General features: G+C 38.7%; 1 protein-coding gene and 1 long non-coding RNA gene across 2 annotated transcripts in view; one reads left to right on the top strand and one right to left on the bottom strand.

The window, feature by feature from the left end:
• Nucleotides 1-17,579, bottom strand: part of PKP2 (plakophilin 2) — a 44,702-nt gene extending 27,123 nt beyond the window's left edge. The window contains exons 1-4 of the mRNA XM_062590041.1: nucleotides 17,320-17,579; nucleotides 9,684-9,796; nucleotides 7,358-8,052; nucleotides 1,699-1,837 (exon numbers count right to left, since the gene is read on the bottom strand). Of these exons, the coding sequence (XP_062446025.1) occupies nucleotides 1,699-1,837; nucleotides 7,358-8,052; nucleotides 9,684-9,796; nucleotides 17,320-17,545 (1,173 nt within the window). The 5' untranslated portion in view covers nucleotides 17,546-17,579. The remainder of the gene's footprint in view (nucleotides 1-1,698; nucleotides 1,838-7,357; nucleotides 8,053-9,683; nucleotides 9,797-17,319) is intronic.
• On the top strand, nucleotides 16,725-21,237 carry LOC134148188 (uncharacterized). Its single transcript, XR_009960162.1, has 3 exons — nucleotides 16,725-17,072; nucleotides 20,137-20,241; nucleotides 21,078-21,237. It is a non-coding gene; the product is annotated as an uncharacterized LOC134148188 (long non-coding RNA).
• Nucleotides 21,238-22,445: the final 1,208 nt, after the last annotated feature.

The raw sequence follows: 22,445 nt of genomic DNA, 5'->3' as shown, positions 1-22,445 counted from the left end.
GATTCTATCAGAATGAACTACAGAAATGTATGTGTTAAAGTAAATGGAACACAGAACACACTGAAGGCACATCGACCTATTTTGTTACAGTAGATATGCCCTTTTGATACTGCTCTTTTTTTTCTTTAAACATTTATGTAGGTTTTCTGTTGGTAATTTTAAGTGATCTATAGTTCTTGTAAAACAAAGTGGTCTACTTGGAGTCCATATGCTGAGAATTTACAAAAGCTCTCAGTCTAAGTTCTGTAAGACATATGATTACAAAAAAAAGTCACTAGAACCACATACTATCAGGTAACAGGGAATAAAGCATTACGAGACAGACAGGAACGCATATTGAAAGGCTACACAGGAGAACAACACAGTGTCAACATGAAAAAGTCTGACAGGCACTAGAGAAACTTAGCTAAGATGTGTGGGATGGACAGGAAAGCAGAAGATGCCTTCGGGCTAACTGCTCCAGTTTGAACTTTTACTCATCCACCTGTTTTTCAAGGAAACCATCTGAGAGATGTTTGAATAATAAACCACCTTCAAACATCCAATTCAGAAGCTCTGTCCTGAGACTAAAGTTAAGACTGCTTATGTTAGTGCTTTCTCCGAAGCAGTAGTTGGATTTTTTTTTCTTTTTTCACCTGCTTTGATCTACTGTGAAGCAAGTTAAATCTACCAAAGAACTGATTGATTTGGAGCTGTCACATAACTGGACTGAGTATGGAGAAAAGGCTGAGGTAATACAAGGTAAGTTTGAAACAAAGCAAATGGAAGAAACTTTTAAAAATGGTTAGGAAAAAACCCCAACCACCTTATGTATCAATATATAGACCTGTCCAGCAAGAGTACCATTATTCTGTCCTGTACTGAAATTTAAAGAAAAGGAAAAAAGAAAGTATTTCTAATATGTCCTTTTGAGAAAATTATAAGAGACTTACCAGTTTTGTTAACCTATACTCTATATTAATGCATTTGTGCAGTTCTAGTAAGATCTGAAACTTGGATAACATTGCACTATATTCGCAGAGCTTTCCCTTATTTCTGTACCAGTGGTGTTGGCATGCCAGTAAAAAATGAGAGAAGGGAGCAATAAAACCAGTAAGACTTCAATTCAGACTACATGACTTACGCATAAATGCAGAAAGAACTTTGCTTAGCCTAAAAAAGGGCAGACTAAGTGAATATACACTTAGTAGCCCTAAAGCATATGAAAAACCATTACAAGAAGGACAGAAACATTTTTCACCATATTCATCAAGAGAGGTCAGAAATTAGATTACAAAATTAGATTACAACTTAGATTACAAAAGGGAGACTTAACTTATATTTTATTGGTCAGGGTGGTAAAGCTCCTTGACTGTCTTGTGGGATCCTAATCAATGTGCTTTTTAAAAAGCTGCTCAGAAACAGCTGTAATTATAGACAGTCTGGATGAACTCTGGATTTTCCTTCTTATTCTACATCTCCATGCTTCCTCTTACAACATGCTAAAGATCAACCTTTTGCTGGCATAGATCAGTGCCATTCCACTGATTTAAATGAATTTGCAGCAAAAACCATAACACAGCCCAGGGAAAATATTCGACATTGGTAACCTACAAGGTTTTTTGAAATACCCTTTTTTCACGTTGGCATGCAGTGCCATACAATATGGAAAGTTATTTACTCTACCTGATTGAAACTGGCATGAAAATAATTACTTACTTTTCTTCTGGCTTCTGCTTTCTGGAAACACTCATGCTGTATGAAAGTCAGTGCAGTAAGAACCCTAGGTCGTGACTGTGTATTTTCACTTTTCAATATGCTCACTGCATGCTCCAAAGTCATCTCGCCTTCTGGGCTTCTAAAAGTACACACATATAAGATACAGTGAAGCAAGACTGCAAAAAAAAATCATCATTTAGCCTGTGAAATTTCATGTAATAGCAAGCTGTGCATAATTTTCAAGAAGCCTTAGTTTTACTTAGAAAATTATTCCCTTCCCAGTAGCAGAAAATATTAGAAAAGCTTTGAGAACTACTAAGTTTCGGGGGAGAGGGGGTTGGATCATAAATGGAATTTTTGCAACAACAAGAGATTCAGGATAAAGTAAGTTATGCTTAAAATTACAAAAACAAAATAGATGAGGATACCTTGATGTTTTTCTCACTAATGTGATGGTGACTTTGCTGTATTTGTTTTCATGTCTTTCTTCAGTTTCTCTGTTTTGGACTCATTAGAGCTGAGTCTTTGCTTTTTGGAGCTTAAAAAATTTGCCCCAGTTTTAAATAGATGGACAAAGGCTTTTCTTGGTGGGACAAAATGAGAGTGCCATAAACTAAATCAAGTATGTACATTGCCTGTGGTAGGTTTAAAGACATAAGTAGCCATACTCCCCCTAACTGCCAACACTTTTGCTTGAATGGTAATTCAATTAGACCACATCAAAAATGGGAAAGAAGAGTCACCAGATCCATTCTGGGGGAACATAGAGCAATTAATGGCACAACTGGGTAGATTATTCAGGATGCAGTAGTTCTGGGATATATAGTATGCTCCCTAGGCTTCCTACTCAACTTTTCCTTCAAACAATCCCCACTCAGAGAAAGAAAAAAAGTGTTATAGTTTTTGGCTGAAACCAAATACTTTCATAGAATCAGAACACAGACTGGCCAGACAGAGACCTGAGGGCAGTTTGTGAAGGATAGTGAAACAACAGTCACGGGCAACAGCTCCCTGCTTCAGGGCTACAAGAATCAGAACACTTATTTGAAAATCATCTCAGTAAGTGTATCTAAAATTAGAAATCTCACCATAGTTACCTTACATGATAAAACAGGTGCTTGAGATATAAATTTGCTTAAATTCAAATTCCAAGTTTATTTTTTAACTAAGATAAAGGTTAAAAAATAAATGATGTTCAGAAAAATTAAATATGAAATATTTTGGTATTGATTCATCAGAGACAAGTATGTGCTTGTACACTGCAACAGGAGTCACTAGGTTATTCAGCTTTGCAACTATCCCAATAACGGACTGCCAGGAGCTAATGAGGCTAGTCAGATTTGCCCAGGCTGTGGTAGAGCAAAGTAGACAAACTAGAAGAAAATCAGGCAGATTTCTCACACACAGCCTTGCTACAAATGCACCGAAAACAGACTGTTTTCCTCAAAATATTTGTGATGAACTCACAAGCTCTGAGACAAAAAAGGATTTTGTCAAGAATTTTCCTTGCCAATTTCCACTATAAATCGACATTTACTATTAGCAGAGTTTGAGGACAAGGTAAACGATAAAAAGTTAAAAATATAAAAAGGTTAAACTAAAGTGAAATTAAATACAACAATTGTTAGTATCTCTAGTATCCTGTGCTCTGGTTTGGCAATGCTTACAGCTTCCAGATTTCCATGACTTACCTCAGCTCTGACCTGAAACAAAACAGATACTAAGCTGCTCCACATTGCAATTCTGACACACTGATCAGAAACCTACTTAAAGATCTTAAAGTAATGGAAACAAGCCAGATTATCTTCATTGTTCTTATTAAGTGGAACAGAAAAACAAGCTTTTCAAGCTTGCTTTTTAGCCAGGTTCCCTAAATCAAAAAGGTTTTTGTGACCATGTTCTTTACGTGCCCACATGAGCGTACCTGCCTGCTTGTTAGTCACTGCAGCAACTTTGAAAGCTTTGGGCCCATCTCAGTCACCTTTTACAGGCAGAGATCTTAGATGTATTAAATAGCAAGTCACTTCAATGACTAATGAAGGGAGAGGCTCTATCTACGTACCTTCTAAGGTCAAGACTGCTGCATGAGCTGATGATCCCTCATGGGACATCAGAGAATCTGTGTGGGAATTCAGCCTCTGGATGTTCTACAGCCATAAACGTACATCAGGAATCACCAGCCTGTGAGGCTGAGAAAAATGGATGTATGGCCATCTGCTGTACCAAATTTCAAAGTGTTGTATGTGTAGCACTCAGTGCTGTGGGCACTACTAAGAATAGCCCATGATTTGCCAGAACTGTCCCTTCAAGGTTGATACTCCTTCATATGTGGTAGTCGAAATCTTACTCTGTCTTGTGCACTGTCATACTGGCTCTTTATTGGAAAAGAGTAACATTTATATTCACTAAAGTGAATAATAGTAATATATACAATAATAAAAGACGCAATATAGCCTTTGACCCCCAGTGGCACTCATGAAAGTTAGGGTACCATAACTTTTGTAAAAAGAAAATTTCATGCAATGATTCCATCCTATCCTCAAAAAAATGTACAGGCAAACAAATAGCCACATAGTAAACCAACAAGTGCAATGACAACAAACAAATGGACTTTCAAACAATGGTTGTCAAACAAAATAATAGTTTGACAAATGGTGACTTCATCTTAATTACCACTGTAGACCACTTTTGAGACACATCATTTGTTTGATCATTTTGTCACAGCTCGCAGGTCTGATTCCGCAAACAGTTGTTTCCCAGCTTCAGGCTGGAGTCCTCTTTTTCCTAACCTTTGATGTGAGATAGCTTTTAACTGCTTCATTCTTTCAGCAGATGCAAAGATAGCATTTCTGTAGTCTGATTTCTCTACATTGATTTCATAATATGAGCTAAATATTGTGTAGGAAGTTTGAAAATGTACTTATACACACTTTAAATTCTACACAAGGCTAGCTTGCTACTTCTCTTCAGCCTTACACAACTATTTTATGATTTCTCGGTTAATGTTGGAGAGATCTAAATTGTAAATTGTGTAAAAATGTATAGACTTCTGGAAAAATCAAATTATTTGGAACACAGAATTATCTTTTTTCCCCTTCCATTATTAGAGGAACAACAATTATTATCAGATAATATAACCTCAAAATTAAAGAGGATGGGTAGTAACAAGAAATGTTAAAGTTCTTACTAACACCTTAGACTAAGAAGTCTTGTTTGAAGATGCTGTTGTACTGACAGAAGAATGATGGACTTAACCGAGGTATGTCTGGTTTGACAGCAGGGTATCCAAAGGCAAAATGTAATCTGTTAGGTTACAGGCTTAATTCCACGTTGAACTGTGCAGTAGTTAGACATGGATGAACCAGAATGCACTACAACTAAAATAGGATTTAAACATCAAGTCCTTCCAGTGACAAGAATTACAAGGGGACTTACCAAACATGTATTTTTAGATATCATATACCTGGATATCATACATATGTTATTATCTAAGCATATGGAACAAATACTGACTTCTTTCTGCTAAAATGGCTATAGTTTCTTTCTTACTATTTAAGAATTCAGTGATAAAAATCCTTTCAGGGAATTATATACTACTCTTCACCAACCTCTCATTAATATAAGCTATTTTATACATACATACATACATACATATATATGCATGTGTGTGTATATAAAATCATATATTTTCAGTTTATATTTTTAAACCTTGGGCAAGATAAACAGCCCTTCATTGTCCCCTCAAAACAGCTATGAATCCAAACTACAAACTAGGATATTTGAAAATATTGAGACAAATGAAACCTGTAAACATTTGTTTCCAATTGTTTTCCTCTATAGTTTCCTGCAAAAGCTGAACTGAAAAACTGGCACTTAAGAAGCTCCGCTGTTCAAAATGTTTCCATTGGGTCACAAATCTTTCACCAGGTCTTCAGATGGTCTCAAGCAAGTCACATACTCAATGACAGAAGACAGATGTTTGTTTACACAGTGCAGGTATGAAAAGCACTTTGGCTGACATCTCTGCAATGAGACAACTAAATTCTAGTGTCTGCACCTGCAGAACATGAACCCAACTGCTCCTACACAAAATTAAAGTAGTTAGCTGTGGCTTAAATGTACTCTAGAATGTACTTCAGGTTAAGTAAATGATTGAGTCAATGTGTTACATGCTTGTTTGTAAGTTGTGTTCTTGATAAACCAAGTCCTCCTAGGTACTTATTTTCAAAATCAGTACTGCCAAATCTTTACCTGTTCAGATCCCAGCTGTATTTTCTGAACTTTCTTGCTGTAAAGACTGAATATGTAGGGCCATATCATTAATATCAGATCTCTGAACTCCTGGATCACCAAGCAGTAAAAATTTTGATCCAGATTAGGTTTGGGCACAAGATTATATCTTTGTAAGACTAATCACAACAAACAAACAATATATAGTTTAAGATAAACAATATCTGGTCTGTACACAGCGATATCAGCTGACGCCTAACCTGATATAGTAGCAAACTTAAAAAGCGAAGAAAGGCTGCCTTTGGAAAAATGAACTTAACAGCTATATAACTGTGGAAAAAAGGGACATTACTTACTAATGTTGTTAGTAATAACACCACAATGAACATACATAACTAACCTTGGGATTCTCTTAGGATTATCAAACAACAATGGAAACTGCAGTAAACAGTGTAAGTAACAATCTTCTGTTTATCCAGTGTTGTGTTCTTCCCACTGAAACTTAGAACTTAGAGCTCTCAAAACATTCAGATTTTTCTTAAATAAAAGAAATATTCACTTCTTAGGGGAATTTCACCATTGATGGATAAGTTTGCTTTTTGGAATATGCTTTTTGGAAGTGTTACAAATTCCAAAATTTTCTCTGAAAAGAAAATTCTGGAAAAAAGTCATTTAAAAAAATCTGAATTCTTCTAACATTTTAAATAATTTTTCTGAAGTGTAGAGGCAGCTCTGGGAATTCCTGTGATAGAGCTAAGAGAGCCTCAGCTTAAGATAGTGTCCTTAAAGTGTGTAGATTCTTGTGGCAGTGAGAAGCTTTGGGGTCCTGAAATTTAGAGCAATCTGTGTTCATTGTAGGGATGGTGCTACAGGCTGGCAGAGCTATGAGAAATTTCCGCCTGTGTTTTAACTGATGTTTGTCAAAACCAAAATGTTCCCTTGAAATGATGAAGGACTGTTGACTGGAAATTATCAATCTGCCAAATCTGCCAAAAGCTGTTTCACTGGCAGATTTCTGAAATATTCTAATGAGAATCAGAGTTGAAATCATCTGGTTTCTTATGAACACAAATTTTGTCAATACATTAGCGTGTATTGTGATTTAGCTTGTAAATTACTCAGGATCTATTACATATCCCTTTATAAATTTGATTAAGTCTTGGCAACAAAGGGTCCCAAACTCAAACAGGAGCTGTGCACCCTGCCATATGTACATATACATACATTTTTTCCCTCTTTGCTGCACTGAAAGTGGATTTTTAAAAGCAAATCTACTTTCTGTGCTCTCTGCACTGACATTTTATACACTGTGCTAGATAGTCAACCAATAGCTATCAGTCCATCTTCTGTTTTTTAACAAATAGATTCTTTTCAACTGTGACCCTCCCCAGGTAACTGTAAACCAGAGCAGATTCTGCACCGTGCTTACCCCAGCTGAGGTCCATTGATGGTGACTTGTTCACTCTGCAGGTGACTATTTCTCCCTGCTGCTGCCACAGCAGCTGTCAATGGCATTCTCCTTCCATCTGTTTCTGCAGTAACACTGGTTATTGAAGCTGGGTGAGAAGCATCCCTCCTGGTCTGTGTGCTTCTGAAAGTGGTTTGGTGCCAGCTGGACCTCAAAGATTGCCTGTTCTGAGACCCAATATAGGAAGCAACTTGTGATCTGACTTGTCCTGTTGCACTGCCTGAGGCCAGGTAGTTCTCCTTCTCCAAAAGATTGGTCATACTGCGACTGTTTCCTACTTGCTGATACAGAGGTACAGAGGGACTGGGGAGGACACCATCAAAGACTGTGTCATTAACAGCTCCCATGTGAGACTGCCTTTTAAAAGAGCGTCCCCTGTTCACCGAATCATGAAGAGTGTAACCAATAATCTCAGATCGAGCGTATCTTGGTGGGACAGTCATGTTGGATCTCCTGCTATCTACATGCCTCATAGAGAATCCTGCTTGAATGCCTCTGTCATAGTGAAAATCATTGGACACATACGCCAATCTCTCAGGGCCTCGTTGGGGAGAAATCTCTAATCTCTTCAGAGGTTGCCTTTGAGATTTCTCTTCCATTGACTTGTAAGTAGTTCTAGTCCCCCAGCCATTTGTATAAGAAGTTGGTGAAGCCACCTGTTCAAAGGTGTATAAAAATACAGAAGTCACAGCAAGATCACAGCATTTAAAATTAACAGCAAAGAAACCAAACAAAAAAGTAAAGATAAAAATTATGAGGTCTGTTTCCAGAACAGGAAAATCAAATGTGAACATAACCAAAATTGTATATGAAAAGGAATTCTGCTATACTTCTTTGTATCTGCCTAATCAAGGTAGAAACAAATATAGTCTAAACATTAGCAGATGATCGAGGCTTCTACCACTAACTTGAAATATGTGTATAAGTCAATCATGCTTTGATAAGACCAAGCCTGTATGGCCAGACTGAAAACCTTACTTTCACTGTGGAAGAGCTACTGACAGGGATAATGTACTCAAAAAGGAGTACAGGTTACCAAATCTAGTAAGTATAGGTTCAGACCATTGCATAGATTTATTATACAGGAGCTATCCAAGGATCTCTTATGTTACTGCCAGTTATCCATTGTTGCTTTCTTCTATAAAAAAAAAGATTAACATCAAGTATTTTGGACTGGATGACAGGTGAGAACAGGGAGGACAGAATGAAATGTATTTAAGTAAGTGGCTCTACCATTAGAGATACAGAGCCAGAGGTGCTTAATTAACTGGTCAGCAGCTAGGCTATTTTCTTTAATGAGAATAATCACAGAATCATTCCTGCCTCTGTGCTAGAGAGAATTGGACCTTCCATACACAGCTACTGAACTGATGGACTCTATTTAAATAGACCTATTCCCATGTTCAGTTGCTTCTAGCTTACTGTTGTTGATCATGCAGCAGTATTGCTACTGAGCTATGTGTTGATTTTCAAGGCACATGGTTGTCCCTGCAACTGGGTTTATACCAATTATGACCAGAGTCAGGAACCTTGCAGAAAATCAATAATTTACCTTAGCAGTTAGGGCACGAACCCAAGAAAAGTGTCACCATAAGAAGTGCAGTTGTAGTTTGAAACAGTTTAGAAACACTCTTACATTACAAGGACTCTAGCTCTGAAATTCTTGTAACGCTTAAACAAGTTGCAATGGGATTATTTAAAATGATAAGGAACACTCCACCTGTCACAGTGAAGCAAATGCAATCTGTTTTCCTATGGTTTTGGATGCTTAATTCTCTACCTTCTTTCATCATATTACTAGCTCCAACCCATGTGCCGAACATGCTGTCATTCCTCACCCAACAGGATCCCTGAGCTCCCTCAAGCAACTGCTGACTTTTTGGCTGTGTAAGTGGCAGTACAGCCTGTGGCCACTTTGAGCTACATATGTGCTGGCTGACCCACAGCCTGTTGTGATGGATAAAGAACTGACATGTAACAGCCTCTGCCTTAGTGGGGTGTTAATATGGTTTTTCATTTTTTACCCCTATGTCAAGTTTCACAAAATTGATAGATGTGCAAAAAGCCTGTATGTCAAACTCAGCTGAATTTAGCTCCTGGGGTCAGAAGTCATCAGAAAGGGGGAGAAAGGTTAACAGACAGGTATCTCACTAGTCAAAACCTCCTCTAAACAGTAAACAAGCAAGCAAACAATCTAGCCTTGTAACACTGTTTAACAAAATGAGTAAACTATAAACTAGACATGTGATATTACATTTATTTCTATTCATTGTCTTCATTTCCTCACCTGGTTTGATTGATAATATGAGAAACCATATTGAGCTCTCGGTACAAAATCATTTTCAGTAATCCCCATGTTATAAACATGTTCTGGAACACTGGAAGCACGATGTAAACTGCCTGCAATAAAGATAAGATTAGTAAGATTTTAATAAAACGTTATATTACACTATAAAGGATGATTTGAAGTACTAGGGAAGTGACTCAGTCCACGATGCTATACTAGCTGAAAAGCAGAGAGGGAAAGGATGGAAAGATGTTTGTATTCTGTGTATCATGCTCAGAATATGGCTAAGTAAAGCCTTCTGAAGACATCAGGCCTTTTTCAGTTTCTTGTTTATTTTACATAAGACAAGATATTTTTAACTCTTAGAAGTCTTATGATCTATAAAAATAAATTAAGAAACATGGATTTATACCTCTGATACTGTGTACCCTGAAGATGCATTTTTTACAATGCACCATTGCAAATAAACAGCAAACACTGAATATAAACCATTTTCTTCATAGTTGCCTACTTTTGCTGTTGCCCTTTTTTTTTTTTTTCCCTTAGGGTCTACCTTAATAATAATATATATTGGAGCAAGCAATGCTTTGTTAATCTTCTCGGTGCTTCACCTGATAGGTTCATGACCAGACTCTACAGTTTACGGATATATATGACATATGAAGTTGAAAGGTTGGGAGGAGTTTAATGACACTTTAAATCTGTATCTGAAAGGTTCACTAATCCCACAAACAGTGTACAACATCCACAGTACATCTGCTCTGTCTTTTTCCATGACACAACTTTGAAAATAAAACATTATATTTTTTTTTTTTGTTAAAACTTCATTCTCCTTTTAATTAAAAAAAATAATTATCAGGCTGGGTTTTTTTTTCACTGATTCCATGCACCTTTAAGGGAAAGTGCTTCTATAAATACAAAATAATTTTAAAGCTTTGTAACAAATACTGATGAAATGATTTTTTTATGAGATTGCCCTGTTATGAGAATCTGCTTATAGGAATACAAAACCTACTAATATGATTAAAGAGGTGAAACAGAAATCAAAACTTGAAGGCAAGACATACTGGCCCCATTTGTGACAGATCTGGGGTATGTGATGCAGACGTTTAGGTAACAGCGGTTAACAAAGAAGTCAGACACAGTGACTAGCCATGAATTTTCCAAATAGCAGGCACTGCCTAAACTACTACAGAAAATAGAGAACCAAATCATTAACTTGGTCAAAACTGTAAGTTTCCACTTCTAAAAATGGTGCCAATGGTGCCAAAACAAGCAGGTAAATGCCTAGAGGGATTTCTGAAAGCATCTTGTGTATATATGCCAAGTAGCTGAGGCTTTCAGCTTATGTAGTTAGGCTCCTGACTTTATTAGCTGCATACAGGTTTCCTTAGGGATTTAAATAATCTTGTATCTTTGATCTTTACTTAATGTAGTTGGTAAAACATTTGACTATAATCAAATTAAAAAAGATAATTATTTTTCTCTAGCATGTGTCCACCTAGATAAGATCAAATCTGTACAAAGTAAAAACCAATGTTTAATAATTTGAGGTCCAATTCAATCATACTTTCCAGTTATTTTGCTTATTTAATCATACTTTTGTTGCTCTCTTGTTCTGGCCATGCAACACAGACTTAAACATGCATTAGGTGATTTGTTAAGACACATTCATTTCAACTCTGTCTCAGGCAAATGGAATAGTACAGCTTGGTCAAATTAGTGATTGATTTGGATTGTAAGAATTTCTATATGACATTAAAAGTTTGTGCCTTTCAAGAAAGCCCGAGTGTTACCTAAATAGATGACAAAGTAGTAGTAGGAGAGAGACTTGGTTTACACTGCAAACACTTCCTACTTAGCTCTACCAATGTACATTGATAACAAAAATCTGCACATACGCATAACCTGTATGATTTAATTCTCATATCAATGTACATTTTCAAGTGGCCAATAAGACTCCATTGTAGCCTATTGCCTATGCCTGCTTTTTAAAAATTTACTTTATTCTCTGTTACCCATGAAAATACTGTCACATAAACAGTCTTTAACTATACAAAAATACACACACATATTAACAATGTGTATGTTTCTTTATAGTTAGTATTTTTGTCAAGTTGACTTTAATTAGTGAGAAATAATTTTGTTACTTATCTACTTAGAACATAAAGATCCTTTGAGCAAGGCATTTCTCTATGTTTTAGAAAACTTTGAAATCTGTCTTTACTAAACAAATAATAAAATAATGAGGGCGAGAAAGCTGCCCATGAACTAGTTTAGGATAAACTACATATCTAACAGTTACCCTGTTTGAAAAAGCAAAATAGAGTCAATTAGAAATCACAAAACTCAGGTGTCTTTACTAAATAGCGGCTTTAAGCAGTTCTCTTTTTTTCAGCCTTCAGTCATTCTGCGAACTATCCATCAGCCAAACAAAACATTTTTCTCTCTCAGAGGTAAACACATTAGACATTAGCTTGTGGAATTTCACTTTGCATGTACAGTATCCAGTGTTTGCTCTTACTATATAAGTAAAATATTTTGTGAGCATTTTACCTAAGATTTATTAGTTACATAAAACGTAGTTTGTAAGATGGGCTGTTTACTCATGCCAAAAGTCACTGTGCCAAAGGAAAAAGTGATAACAAAAATGCTATGTCTTCATCAGTTATTAGATACATAACAAGCGATTTGATCAAGACTTGCTTCTCTCAGTGAGGCTACTGCCAGCTTTTTTTTTTTTTCACCACAGTACAAAACAACTTTCAGTGTTACATACATTAAAAAATCATTAAGCAGTCCTTATACACTCAGTGCACTGACTCAAAAGCAAGCAAGCCCTGAAGGATTTTCTTAATGTATTATGTGGTTTAACTGTTACAATTAGTATTTTCTAACTGTGAGACCACTGTGAGTAGTCTAAGTCTCACAGAAACTCTCTCTTCAAAAACTATAAACTTGATTCAGTTGCTCACCCATAGGGTCCAAACCTATATGACATGCTATAGAGACAGCCCACTTGATTTCCAGCTGCCATTCAAGAGAATGATGGGTCTCCTAGAAACTCAGTCATGTCTGTCAAGCCATGCAGGTATTCTGGAAACCCCGAGCATCTCAAATAGCAGCTGACACTGATACGCACACAACTGAACTGAACCTTTTATCTCAGTCTCCTCTCTTTCCTGCCAATATGCAATGCAACCAAAGAAGTTCAGGAACACTTGGTTTTTGGATGTGGCAAAGAGGCAGAGGAAAACTAAAATCTCTTCACTGTTCCTCGTACCCATAGTAAAAGCCATATAAAGATCACCTAATCTCACAACAATTATGATAAAATTCTGAGATCTGACAAAATAGTTACACTACAAGGAAGGAGAATGAAGAGATAACTGAGAAAAAAATCCTATCTATTGTCACAGTAGCTCTTCTCAAACCTCCTTTGTTCCCTTGGATGTGATATGTCCAATATCTCTAGAGGCTTTGAAAGTTTCTCCCCAGTGATTACTGGCCATACTAGCCACAGCTGCAGACATATCAATCCCCTGTGTGATGGGCCTTCAAAAATGACAATGACAATACATATGTCTAAGTTCTGGATATATGAAGATGACAATTAGTCTATATTAACAAGTTAGATGTATCAGATCCCTTTTAAATCCTGTATACTGTTTTCTCTCAGTTATGAGTCTTTTTCAGCTGTCTTGTATTTAAATGGTTACCACAAAAACCAAATTTTGGCTTTAAACCCCACACTGCAGACTTCAATGTAATCATATCTCATACATAAAAATCTACAAAAGATTGTGGTATTTTCATATATCCCAAGTGCCCACCTGCTGAATATCTATTGTCCACTCTTGTTTGGAAGGGTAATACTATCCTCAGCAGTGGCTCGTTGTGTTCCAACTACCTGGTTGGTCATATTTTAATTCTTTTTCATACACCACTCATACACTGGGACGGTGACATTTTAACAATGGCTTATCAAAAACTTCACTGAATCACTCAGTCTAGAGATGAATGAGCCTCCTTTCTGGTCATTCCCCTTCATCGTTCTGCCAGTGCAACCAAAAGGACTTTTTTCCAACATTTTGTACTTTGCACTGGTAAGTAACCATTTATACAAGTGCTTATAATGAAAGAAAAAGATCTCGTCTGGCTCAGGAAGCAGAGGTGAGGAATTTAATAACACCAACGAAAAATAGAAGTCTCCAACAAATACTTTTTTTCTACGTTCTTTTTCTACAAAGATACATCAAGAAAACTACTATGAAGCAGTAAGCTTTGTCAAAAATCTCTGAAATGGAAGACTTGGGATAGGAAACTCCTAAGAACCCCTAAAACCACTTTAAGAAAAATACTATTAAGAATTGTAAAAATGAAGCAGTATAAGGAAGAAATTAGGCTCTGATTATAACTGCCTAATGCTGTTGATTTGGAAACCTCATAAGTTTCAATTGTTTTTCAAAAACACAAACTTGTTTCAGTGAAAGTATCTCTACAGAGACAGCAGTTCACCAGGCAGGTTTCATTTTTTAAAATATATTACTAAATTCTGCCCTCATTTTCTGCAGTAAAACTAAGAATGCTGTACAGGAAGGAAGACTTTGTTCCAGGGATTACACTAAAGAAACAGGAATATCACAAAGAAATTTAAAAGTCAATCAAAACTTGGAGAGAAAAAGATTGGGGCAAGTGGAATCAGAAACTTAACATGGTTTCATCAACTCTTAAAGTATGCACGGAATAATCAATGTTATATATGTGAACTGAAAACCACTAGTCATTAATGTATATGATTTTGAATGCCATTTTCTAGAACTATATACCATTCCATTGCTATCTTTAAGTAACATTCATAAATTTCATATGGCTGCTTTAATGGATCACATTTATTTCTGGGTGCCATAATCTTTAACTTATAAGATATAGCAGCTGCTGAAGTGGAGAAATTGCAGCTCTTGGCAAACTACTGCTTGAAAAAAAGTTTGTCAATATTTTAAAACAATTTGAAGCAGCACAAAATTTTAATCATTTTGCAGCTGGAGGAATCCTCAAAGCACAAATCTGAGGATGACTTGAATATCCATTATAAAAACAAAAAAGGAAGACACCTTCAAAAACCAAAAAAAGGGAGTAAAAGGGCATAAAACGGCAAAATACATGGGTGAAAGAGGCAAAAAGATGCTTTCCTATTTTAAGGTAATGTTTAAGACTAAGTAGCCACCTTTAATTTGATACTTTAAGGAGAAATAATGCTGCCTGATAATGTACTCCTTGTGCTTCAAAACTCCCAGTACTGTCTGTGGAACCTGGGTGTGTGCAGAGTATACTGTAAAGGACTGATTTTTTATACCGAGTGCTGATGCGCTTGTCTAATTTTAGGCATGTATGTGAATACTCCAGTTAGGTATGTGCTAAATACCTTGCTGAATAGGGTCTGAAATACTTCTACTGATAGGACAGTATCGCAGGGACCTGCTCCTTTCAAATCTTTATATAGTTTTCCCTGTGACTTCAAACAATATGGGTTATGACAACTGGTGAATGTATCTAGAAAATCATTATAATTTAGTGAAGTGCTATTTTTTGCATGTAAAATAATGCATATTTTTAAAAAGTAGCTTATATACAAGAATTCAAAATTTTTTTTAAAGAATGGTCAAATTTTGAGCAAGTCTTCTATGGAAAAGCACATTTGGATTCATGTACCTACATACGTACATTTTTCAGGAAAGCCAACATGTTGAACATATTAGAGACATTTGACACACATTATAGATATCTGAAATACAGATAAATAGATATATAGGTAGCCATATCTATATGTTGTGTGTAGATAAATAATTTATTTATATAAGGAATACACAAATTGGGTACAAGCATATGTTTTAAAGAAGAAAAGTGGAAAGTCCTTTTATGCATGAATAATGCATGTAGACAATGTATGTAAGACATAATTAGCCAGTCTTGTTTCTGAAGCGTAGCAGTATTAGTGTCTCAGAAATGCTAGGTGCCCAAATACTTGACCTTTAGGAAAACAAAGCTAAGACAGCTATCCCCTAATCCCTTAGTTTTGTTTGCTTATGTTCCAGGGAAAGTAAGGGGAGCTAAGAGGACTGGAACTTCTCCTCATAGATTTTCATGCATGGTTTAGAGGTAGCATCTCAGCTTCATGACACCATATCATTTGTTAACTATTGTTCAAAAAGTATTTCCAGAGAGCTCCTCTCTAATATCAGAAAAACTAATGAAGTTATTCTAAAAAATGCTTAGAAACCTTATTCAAATAAGAGCTTCCAGCCTGAGGACTTGATTCTGTACCTGCACACTGCTAAGCCATGTATACTTGTTAGTGATTTAGGCTCCTAATCTTTCTGAGTAGAATATGTCCATGTCTGCATAGTATTCATTTACAGTCCTGAGGTGTTTTTCAGATGGAAGCCAGTGGAAGTACAAGGAAATATTTTTCTGCCTGACAAGTCAGATGGGTGAAGCATATTTATAAATGGGAAGCCCTTTAATTCATTTTTTTTGAAAATGAAAGGTGACAGCTTTCATAATGACAGCTGAGCAACAGGTTGTAATAACTTGTGAGACAGTCATATCATCCAATTTAAAAATAGGAACAAAGTTTTCAGAATAATTAAAAGAAAGTTTTCAGTTTTCTTTTGATTTGCTTTAAAAACAATGCATCCTGTTAACACTTAGGAGGAAACCCCCCAGCAGTTTGCCTGACACCCTTGGCACCTGCCAAAGTCACCCTGAAGGATGGAGCCTGCTGACTGCAAGAGCTTAAAAGCAATTGACTTCAATTTGTATTGCGCACGTCCACGAACAGTTTAGCAGCATTATCTTTTGGTTTCCTATTTCTGCCTTTCCCAGGGTTATTTTGCCAAACCTCCCTTTAGCTCATTTTCGTCTACTTCACGATAAAATAAGGAAAACCATTTCCGACATTTCTTTCCGTTTTATTTAGCAAACAGGGCCAGTGGGTAGAACTAAGTTATTAAAATAAGCACATTAAAACGGTTACAGGATTGGGAGATTTTACCCTCAACTCTCCTCTCAAGCAACAGCGAAGTCGGAGCGGCTGGGAGGGGGAAACCTCGCTTTATCAGAGAGGAGAAAGAAGGAAGAAGTGTGATACAGCTCTGATTTTTATTACAGATGGTGCAAAGGGAAACGTCTTGTACGAAGCCAGCCCCTTCTCTCCCGTTCCGCGCAAATTAAGGAGGCACCGAGAGTACAGCTCCGCTTTTACTCAAGAAGTTCCAACTCCGCAGACACCTTGCCAGGCAGCGGCTGACCAGCACCACCACCGCCGCCGCCTTCACGCCGCAGCCGGCTCCGTTCTGGGGTCAAACCCACCAATATCAGCAATAAACTGTAGGTAAAAACCCACGGAGGAGTGTGCGCGCGTGTGTGTGTGTGTTGGGGGGGGGGGGGGCTGGGGCGGGCCCGCAACCCAACGGCTGCGCGGCGCGGCGGCCCCGGAGCCGTTGGAAGCCGTTGGGGGCCGTTGGGGCGCGGCGCGCGGGCAACGGGCGGTTCATTCCGGCCGCGCTGGGGAAGCCGAAAGGCGGCAGCCCTCTCAGGGGAGCCGCCGGCCGGGCCGGGCGGGGCGGGCACTCACCGTTCACTAGCGAGCTCCTGCTCTTCCTGGCCAGCGTCTGCTGGACCTGCCGGTGGAGCCGCAGCGACTTCTCCTCGCCGGCTCGGCCGCCCGTGAGCTTGAGCCTGGCGTCGGAGGGCAGCGCCAGGCTGGAGCTGTCCAGCTCCCCGAGGATCTGCTGGCCCAACACGGTGCGGATGTAGCCCTGCTCGGCGGCGGGGCCGCGGGCCGCCATGGGCTCGAGCATACCTGTTGCGCCGCCGCCGCCTGCCCAGCGCCGCGCTCGGCCGCGGAGGGACGGGCGCTCGGGCGCCACCCGCCGCGCAGGTGCCAGGCACGGCCCGCACCGAGCTCCTCCCCCGCCGCAGCGGGAGGCGAGGGCAGGGCAGGGCAGCGCTGCCCGCTCTCTTCCCCTCCTCTCCCTTCCCTTCCCGCTCCGCTTCCCGCCAAGGCTCCTGCTCGCTAGCAGGAGCTCCGCCTCAGGCAGCGGGGCAGAGGGGCCGGCCCGCTCCGGGCGGGTCTGTACCCCAACTGGGGTGGAGGCTCCCCGAGAGAAGTTTTGCGCGGTCTGTCCCTCAGCCTGGGGCGCCCCGAGGGAGGTTTCAAAGAGCAGAAGCAGTTCAGGCAGAAGATAGAAACTCTATGTATCTATGTACGTATACACATACACACACATATATATACACCCCACAGAAAGTTAATTTGTGGCTGTTTCAGAGACAGTGGGACTCAAAATGAGGTGGTATAACTTATTTTTAGCAGCATTTTAGACATGAGAGTTTGAGCACGGAGTAGTTCTAGAAAACCTAGGGAAAAACTGAGACTGGGATCATCCTTCTCTCAAGTTATATTGTGAAGTAAGAAACTGGGGCACTCTATTTCCTGAAAACTCAGGACTCCAGGGAATTGCCTCTTGCTTACTGACACACCTCCTGGAGCAGAATCCTTCTGTCTCTGTGCTGATTTACTCTTTGTCTATCTTCTGTTTTTCTTTAGGAGGGGGAGGGAACAGTGGACTTTCCTGTGCCTTGGTCTGGCTAATGTCATCCCCTTTTGCTGTAATGTGGCATATCAAAAGCGAGGTCATGTTAATGGCTGTGTATGATATGTGAAAATAGCTTCAGTGATTAAGACAGATGGAGTGACGCACTTCTTCCTAATAAGCGTGGAGTAAAAGTTACTCATGGGAACAGAAAAGTTGAGATAAGCTGTGGGGTACCAGCTGGGAAAGAGGATCGGAGATTTGTGAAGATGAGGGAGCTGGATGTATGTGGTAAAACTATGATGAGCAGGCAGAAAAATGTAACAGAAAAGTGGAAGCATAGGAAGGGCAGGATAAGGCAGGGAAAACAATGGGGAAGACACATCACAGCTAGGCAAGAATGTAAACTATGCTAGAAACTATGCGAGAACCTTTTACTGAAACACAGATAAGTCACAAAAGCATTTCCAGTAAACAATAGATACTACATTCTCTTTTGACATGGCACGTATGAGTGAGAAGTACTGAGGAGATTAGGAAACAGTTTAAAAAATGTGAAACATTTCCTCCTCTCCTCTTCTTCCCTGCCCTCTCCTCCATTCCCGAACTCCAGCACAGACACGAATTCTGATTGGTCTTTATAGTTGCAACCAATTTGGTTTCATGCACAAAATACATCTGAAACGGATTCAGGATTTAGAAAATACTCTTGTAGAGGGTGTCCCCAAATGCCACCGACACACCTTCAGGTTTACAAATTCTTAGCACGCTAACAATAGAGTGTGTTGGAAGAAATGTTGAATTGTTATCTTGCAAGTACGTGTATTTGTGTTTGTGTGTGCTTCTGAGATATGTGGCAAAACGAATGGCAGTTTACTCTGAGCCTGAAGCTCTTTCATGAGATTTTTGAGGCAGATTTCCTTCCTTGTAACTAGGAATAAAAACTGGAAGGCTTGGGGTAGAGAGGAGAAAGAATTTTGCCTGCACAACATTTCTGACAATGCTTAGTTAAGAACTGAAATATAAATGAAATAAGACATTATCTTACATAGAGAAAATAAGATATCATGTAACTTGATTACTCCATCAATAGAAAATGATGATTTACGAATTCTGAATTGTAAAAATTGCAAAAACTGAATTGCAAAAATTGCAGTAAAATTTGCAGTAAAAACTGCCAATTGTAGACTGAAAGAGATGTAGCTGGGATTATCTCTGAATGGATAACAACTTGTAATGGATGCTTTGCTCATTAGATTTTTGAAAAAGAGATTTAATTTTGATGCATTTAGTGCCTAAGAGATGAGGAATATCATACAAGAACATTATCTGTCTAATATCTGATGGATTCAAGCAGCTCACAGAAATTTCATTGTATAGCTTGTTTGTTGTTCCCTCCAGGTGTGCTTTGCCTAAACCATGCAACCTTTTCTTCATCAGAAGTCCCACTCAAGTAATATATTAGAGTTGTAATATTTGGTTCTTTCACTCTTTCCCCCGTTCCGCTCTCTGTATGTTATGACTTAAATTGAACATGCTGTTTTTGACAATATGCTGTACCCGTATTATTTTCGTCTACAAGGAGCTTAGAGGAAACTGGGATAAGTATGAACGTTGCAGTATTTAGTTTAGATGTGAAACAGCTCACCAACAAGGGCTTCCTCTTAAATAACATTATTCATGTTTGTCTCTCTAGGAATACATAAGAAATGAAGAGTCATTCTTTTTTTTTTTTTGCTTTTATTTATACAGAGTTTGGATAACGTGATTGAAAGTGTTATGTACAAGTGTAGGATAGCCGGGAATAAGTTGATTATGATTACATCTGACCTATTCTAATTTTATTTGACTAACAGTGCAGAAGGAAAGTGGATTCTTCACTGTCGGGAAAACCCCACTGAAGACAAAGAAGCCACACTGCCACCGCGTGTCTACTGTGTGGAACAGCACCTCCAAGCCTAGTGTGTATTTCTGTCTTTCCTTTCCAGAGTACCTCTTGTAAAGCTTTCACTTTCTGTAAAGTGTCTGGATTTGTAATGTACCAAGGAGTGAGTTAACTGCTTGCTTAAAATCTGAGATCAGGATTGTATTGCAATTAATTTGTTACAGGAAATGGAAGTGAAGTTCCGTAGAGCTATTTTTTGCACTAGGCACTGATATCCTCCTATGCTCTTTTACAGTAACATATCCAGATTTTTAATCTCAGTATCATTTTTGGAAGCCGAGAAACAGAAAAGCAGATCATTTTAGTCCTGTAGAATCAATTAAAATAAATATTTTTTTCAGAGTCACCTAGGGGGAAAGTGTTATTTTTTGCATTAGTAAAAAGTGTGATAGTTCTCTGCTTGACAGAGATGTAATAATAACAGTCTTAAGAGCCATGATGGGGACTCTACCTTAACTAGAGGAGCAGCAGATCACTTGAGGAAGAAACACTCCCCACAAAAAATAACAATAATGCACAGCTAGGTCTAGCAACATCATAAACCTTCACTCACTCTTCACTTTGATGAAGTGATTGTGCAAGTGCTGGGCTTGGAAAGTCAGGCCTTAGCCTTGAGTGATCTGAACCTCCTCACTTTATAAGTGTCGTGTCAAAACTGTCATATGTCTAAGAGCCATGTTCTATGTTTCAAGAGAGCCAAGGACTGCAGGAATTCAGGGTGGTCCTGAACCTGGAGATAGCAGATATATTCCTTTTCTATTGTGTGGTAGGGCAAGACTAACTTGCACTGTGACCCAAAGTGTTGAGGCAATGCTGATTTCATCAGTCTTTCTCAAATTTGTTTCCTCATAGAGCTGTGTTGCCACCGCAACAGAGGTGTTGATTATCTAGCCCACCTATACCAAGATGGCAGCCAATGTTGGTCATGTGTTGGCAACCTCCAAGTAAAAAACTCCCCTTGGATCTCTCGTGAGCTGCAAACTGTTCAGCAGTTTTGAATACTGTCACAGTCACTTGGAGCTTGCTCAGGTATGAGTGGGATGCCACTGCTAGAGATCTACATTGAGATACCTTCAACCAGGAGACACTTATAGATATTTTAGGGTTAAACCATGCTCTGATGCATGAAGAACAGTTTGCTGGGAGAAAGGAGTGCCCATGTGTGTCTATGTTTGTGTGTGGGTTTATAGCTGCTGTTATATACTATGACATCTTGCTTTATGACCCTATAAAAAAGAAGTGACCTAATGGATGAGACAGCAGAAACAAAGAGACTTGAGATAAGACTTTTAACAGGCCCAAGAATCATCTCTGCAGAGTTTTCTTGGCAGGGACTTTGATCTGTTTTACTTGTTTGTGGGCTCCTCTTTGCACTGTGGTTAGGTGAGACCCTGGTTGCACAACTCTTTTTAGATGATGTTTTCAGTGAGCAAGAAAGTAGGAGAAACAGAGTTAAGTCTGGATTTTCCATCTCTCTGCAGATTCCTTGTGCTTTGGAGCAAGATCAGCTGCACACTGTGAGCTAGAGTGAGGCAGCGATTTTTGGGGGAAGGCGAGAAAATGCCTTCTACCCTATCCAGCACTTGTCAGTGTATAATGTTCACTTGACCGCTCTCTTCTTCCACAATATACTGGCTCAAGGCTTGCTAGCAAAGAAGGTGAAAGTGAGTTGTAGGGAAGCATTGGTAATGCTTCTTTTAAGCATCAATAAAGCAGATAGCATGGCCTGAATACTGGACTGTTTACTGCCTTGACCTGTTGCCATAGGCAATTGCCTGTGCCTCCCATCCTAATTTCTTTTCTTTCCAGTTCTATGTGTCTATGTGCCCATTTTTTATCCATTGACTCCTGGTCTCCTTTAATAATCAAGGGAAACAATATAAAGCTTTTTTTTTTTTTTTTTTTTTTTTTTCCTTCTAGGCTCAGAGATGCACATAACCAGTTATTGGAACAAGGACAGTGCTCTGCATCTGTCAGTTCTTGAATGATCTGGGCACTGGGGAGACAGCTAGGAAAGATACAGGAAGACATATTCAAATGATCTTATCAGATGCTGTGCTAAAAAGATCAACAGTGTGATGTGACTTGTGTGACTTGTGTGTGAAGCTGGGAATGAAAGGAATGAAGCAGAGCTAATTTCAGTAATCTGCAATCAGTGCTCTGAGTAATGCATTTATTCAGTTGTCTCAGGTGGTAGTTGTTTTTCCATACATTAGCATT

The sequence above is a fragment of the Rhea pennata genome, chromosome 1 (genome assembly GCF_028389875.1).
Source record: "Rhea pennata isolate bPtePen1 chromosome 1, bPtePen1.pri, whole genome shotgun sequence".
Taxonomy (NCBI): Eukaryota; Metazoa; Chordata; class Aves; order Rheiformes; family Rheidae; genus Rhea; species Rhea pennata.
Note: the sequence above shows the minus strand (reverse complement) of the source record. Positions and strands in the feature narration are given on the sequence as shown.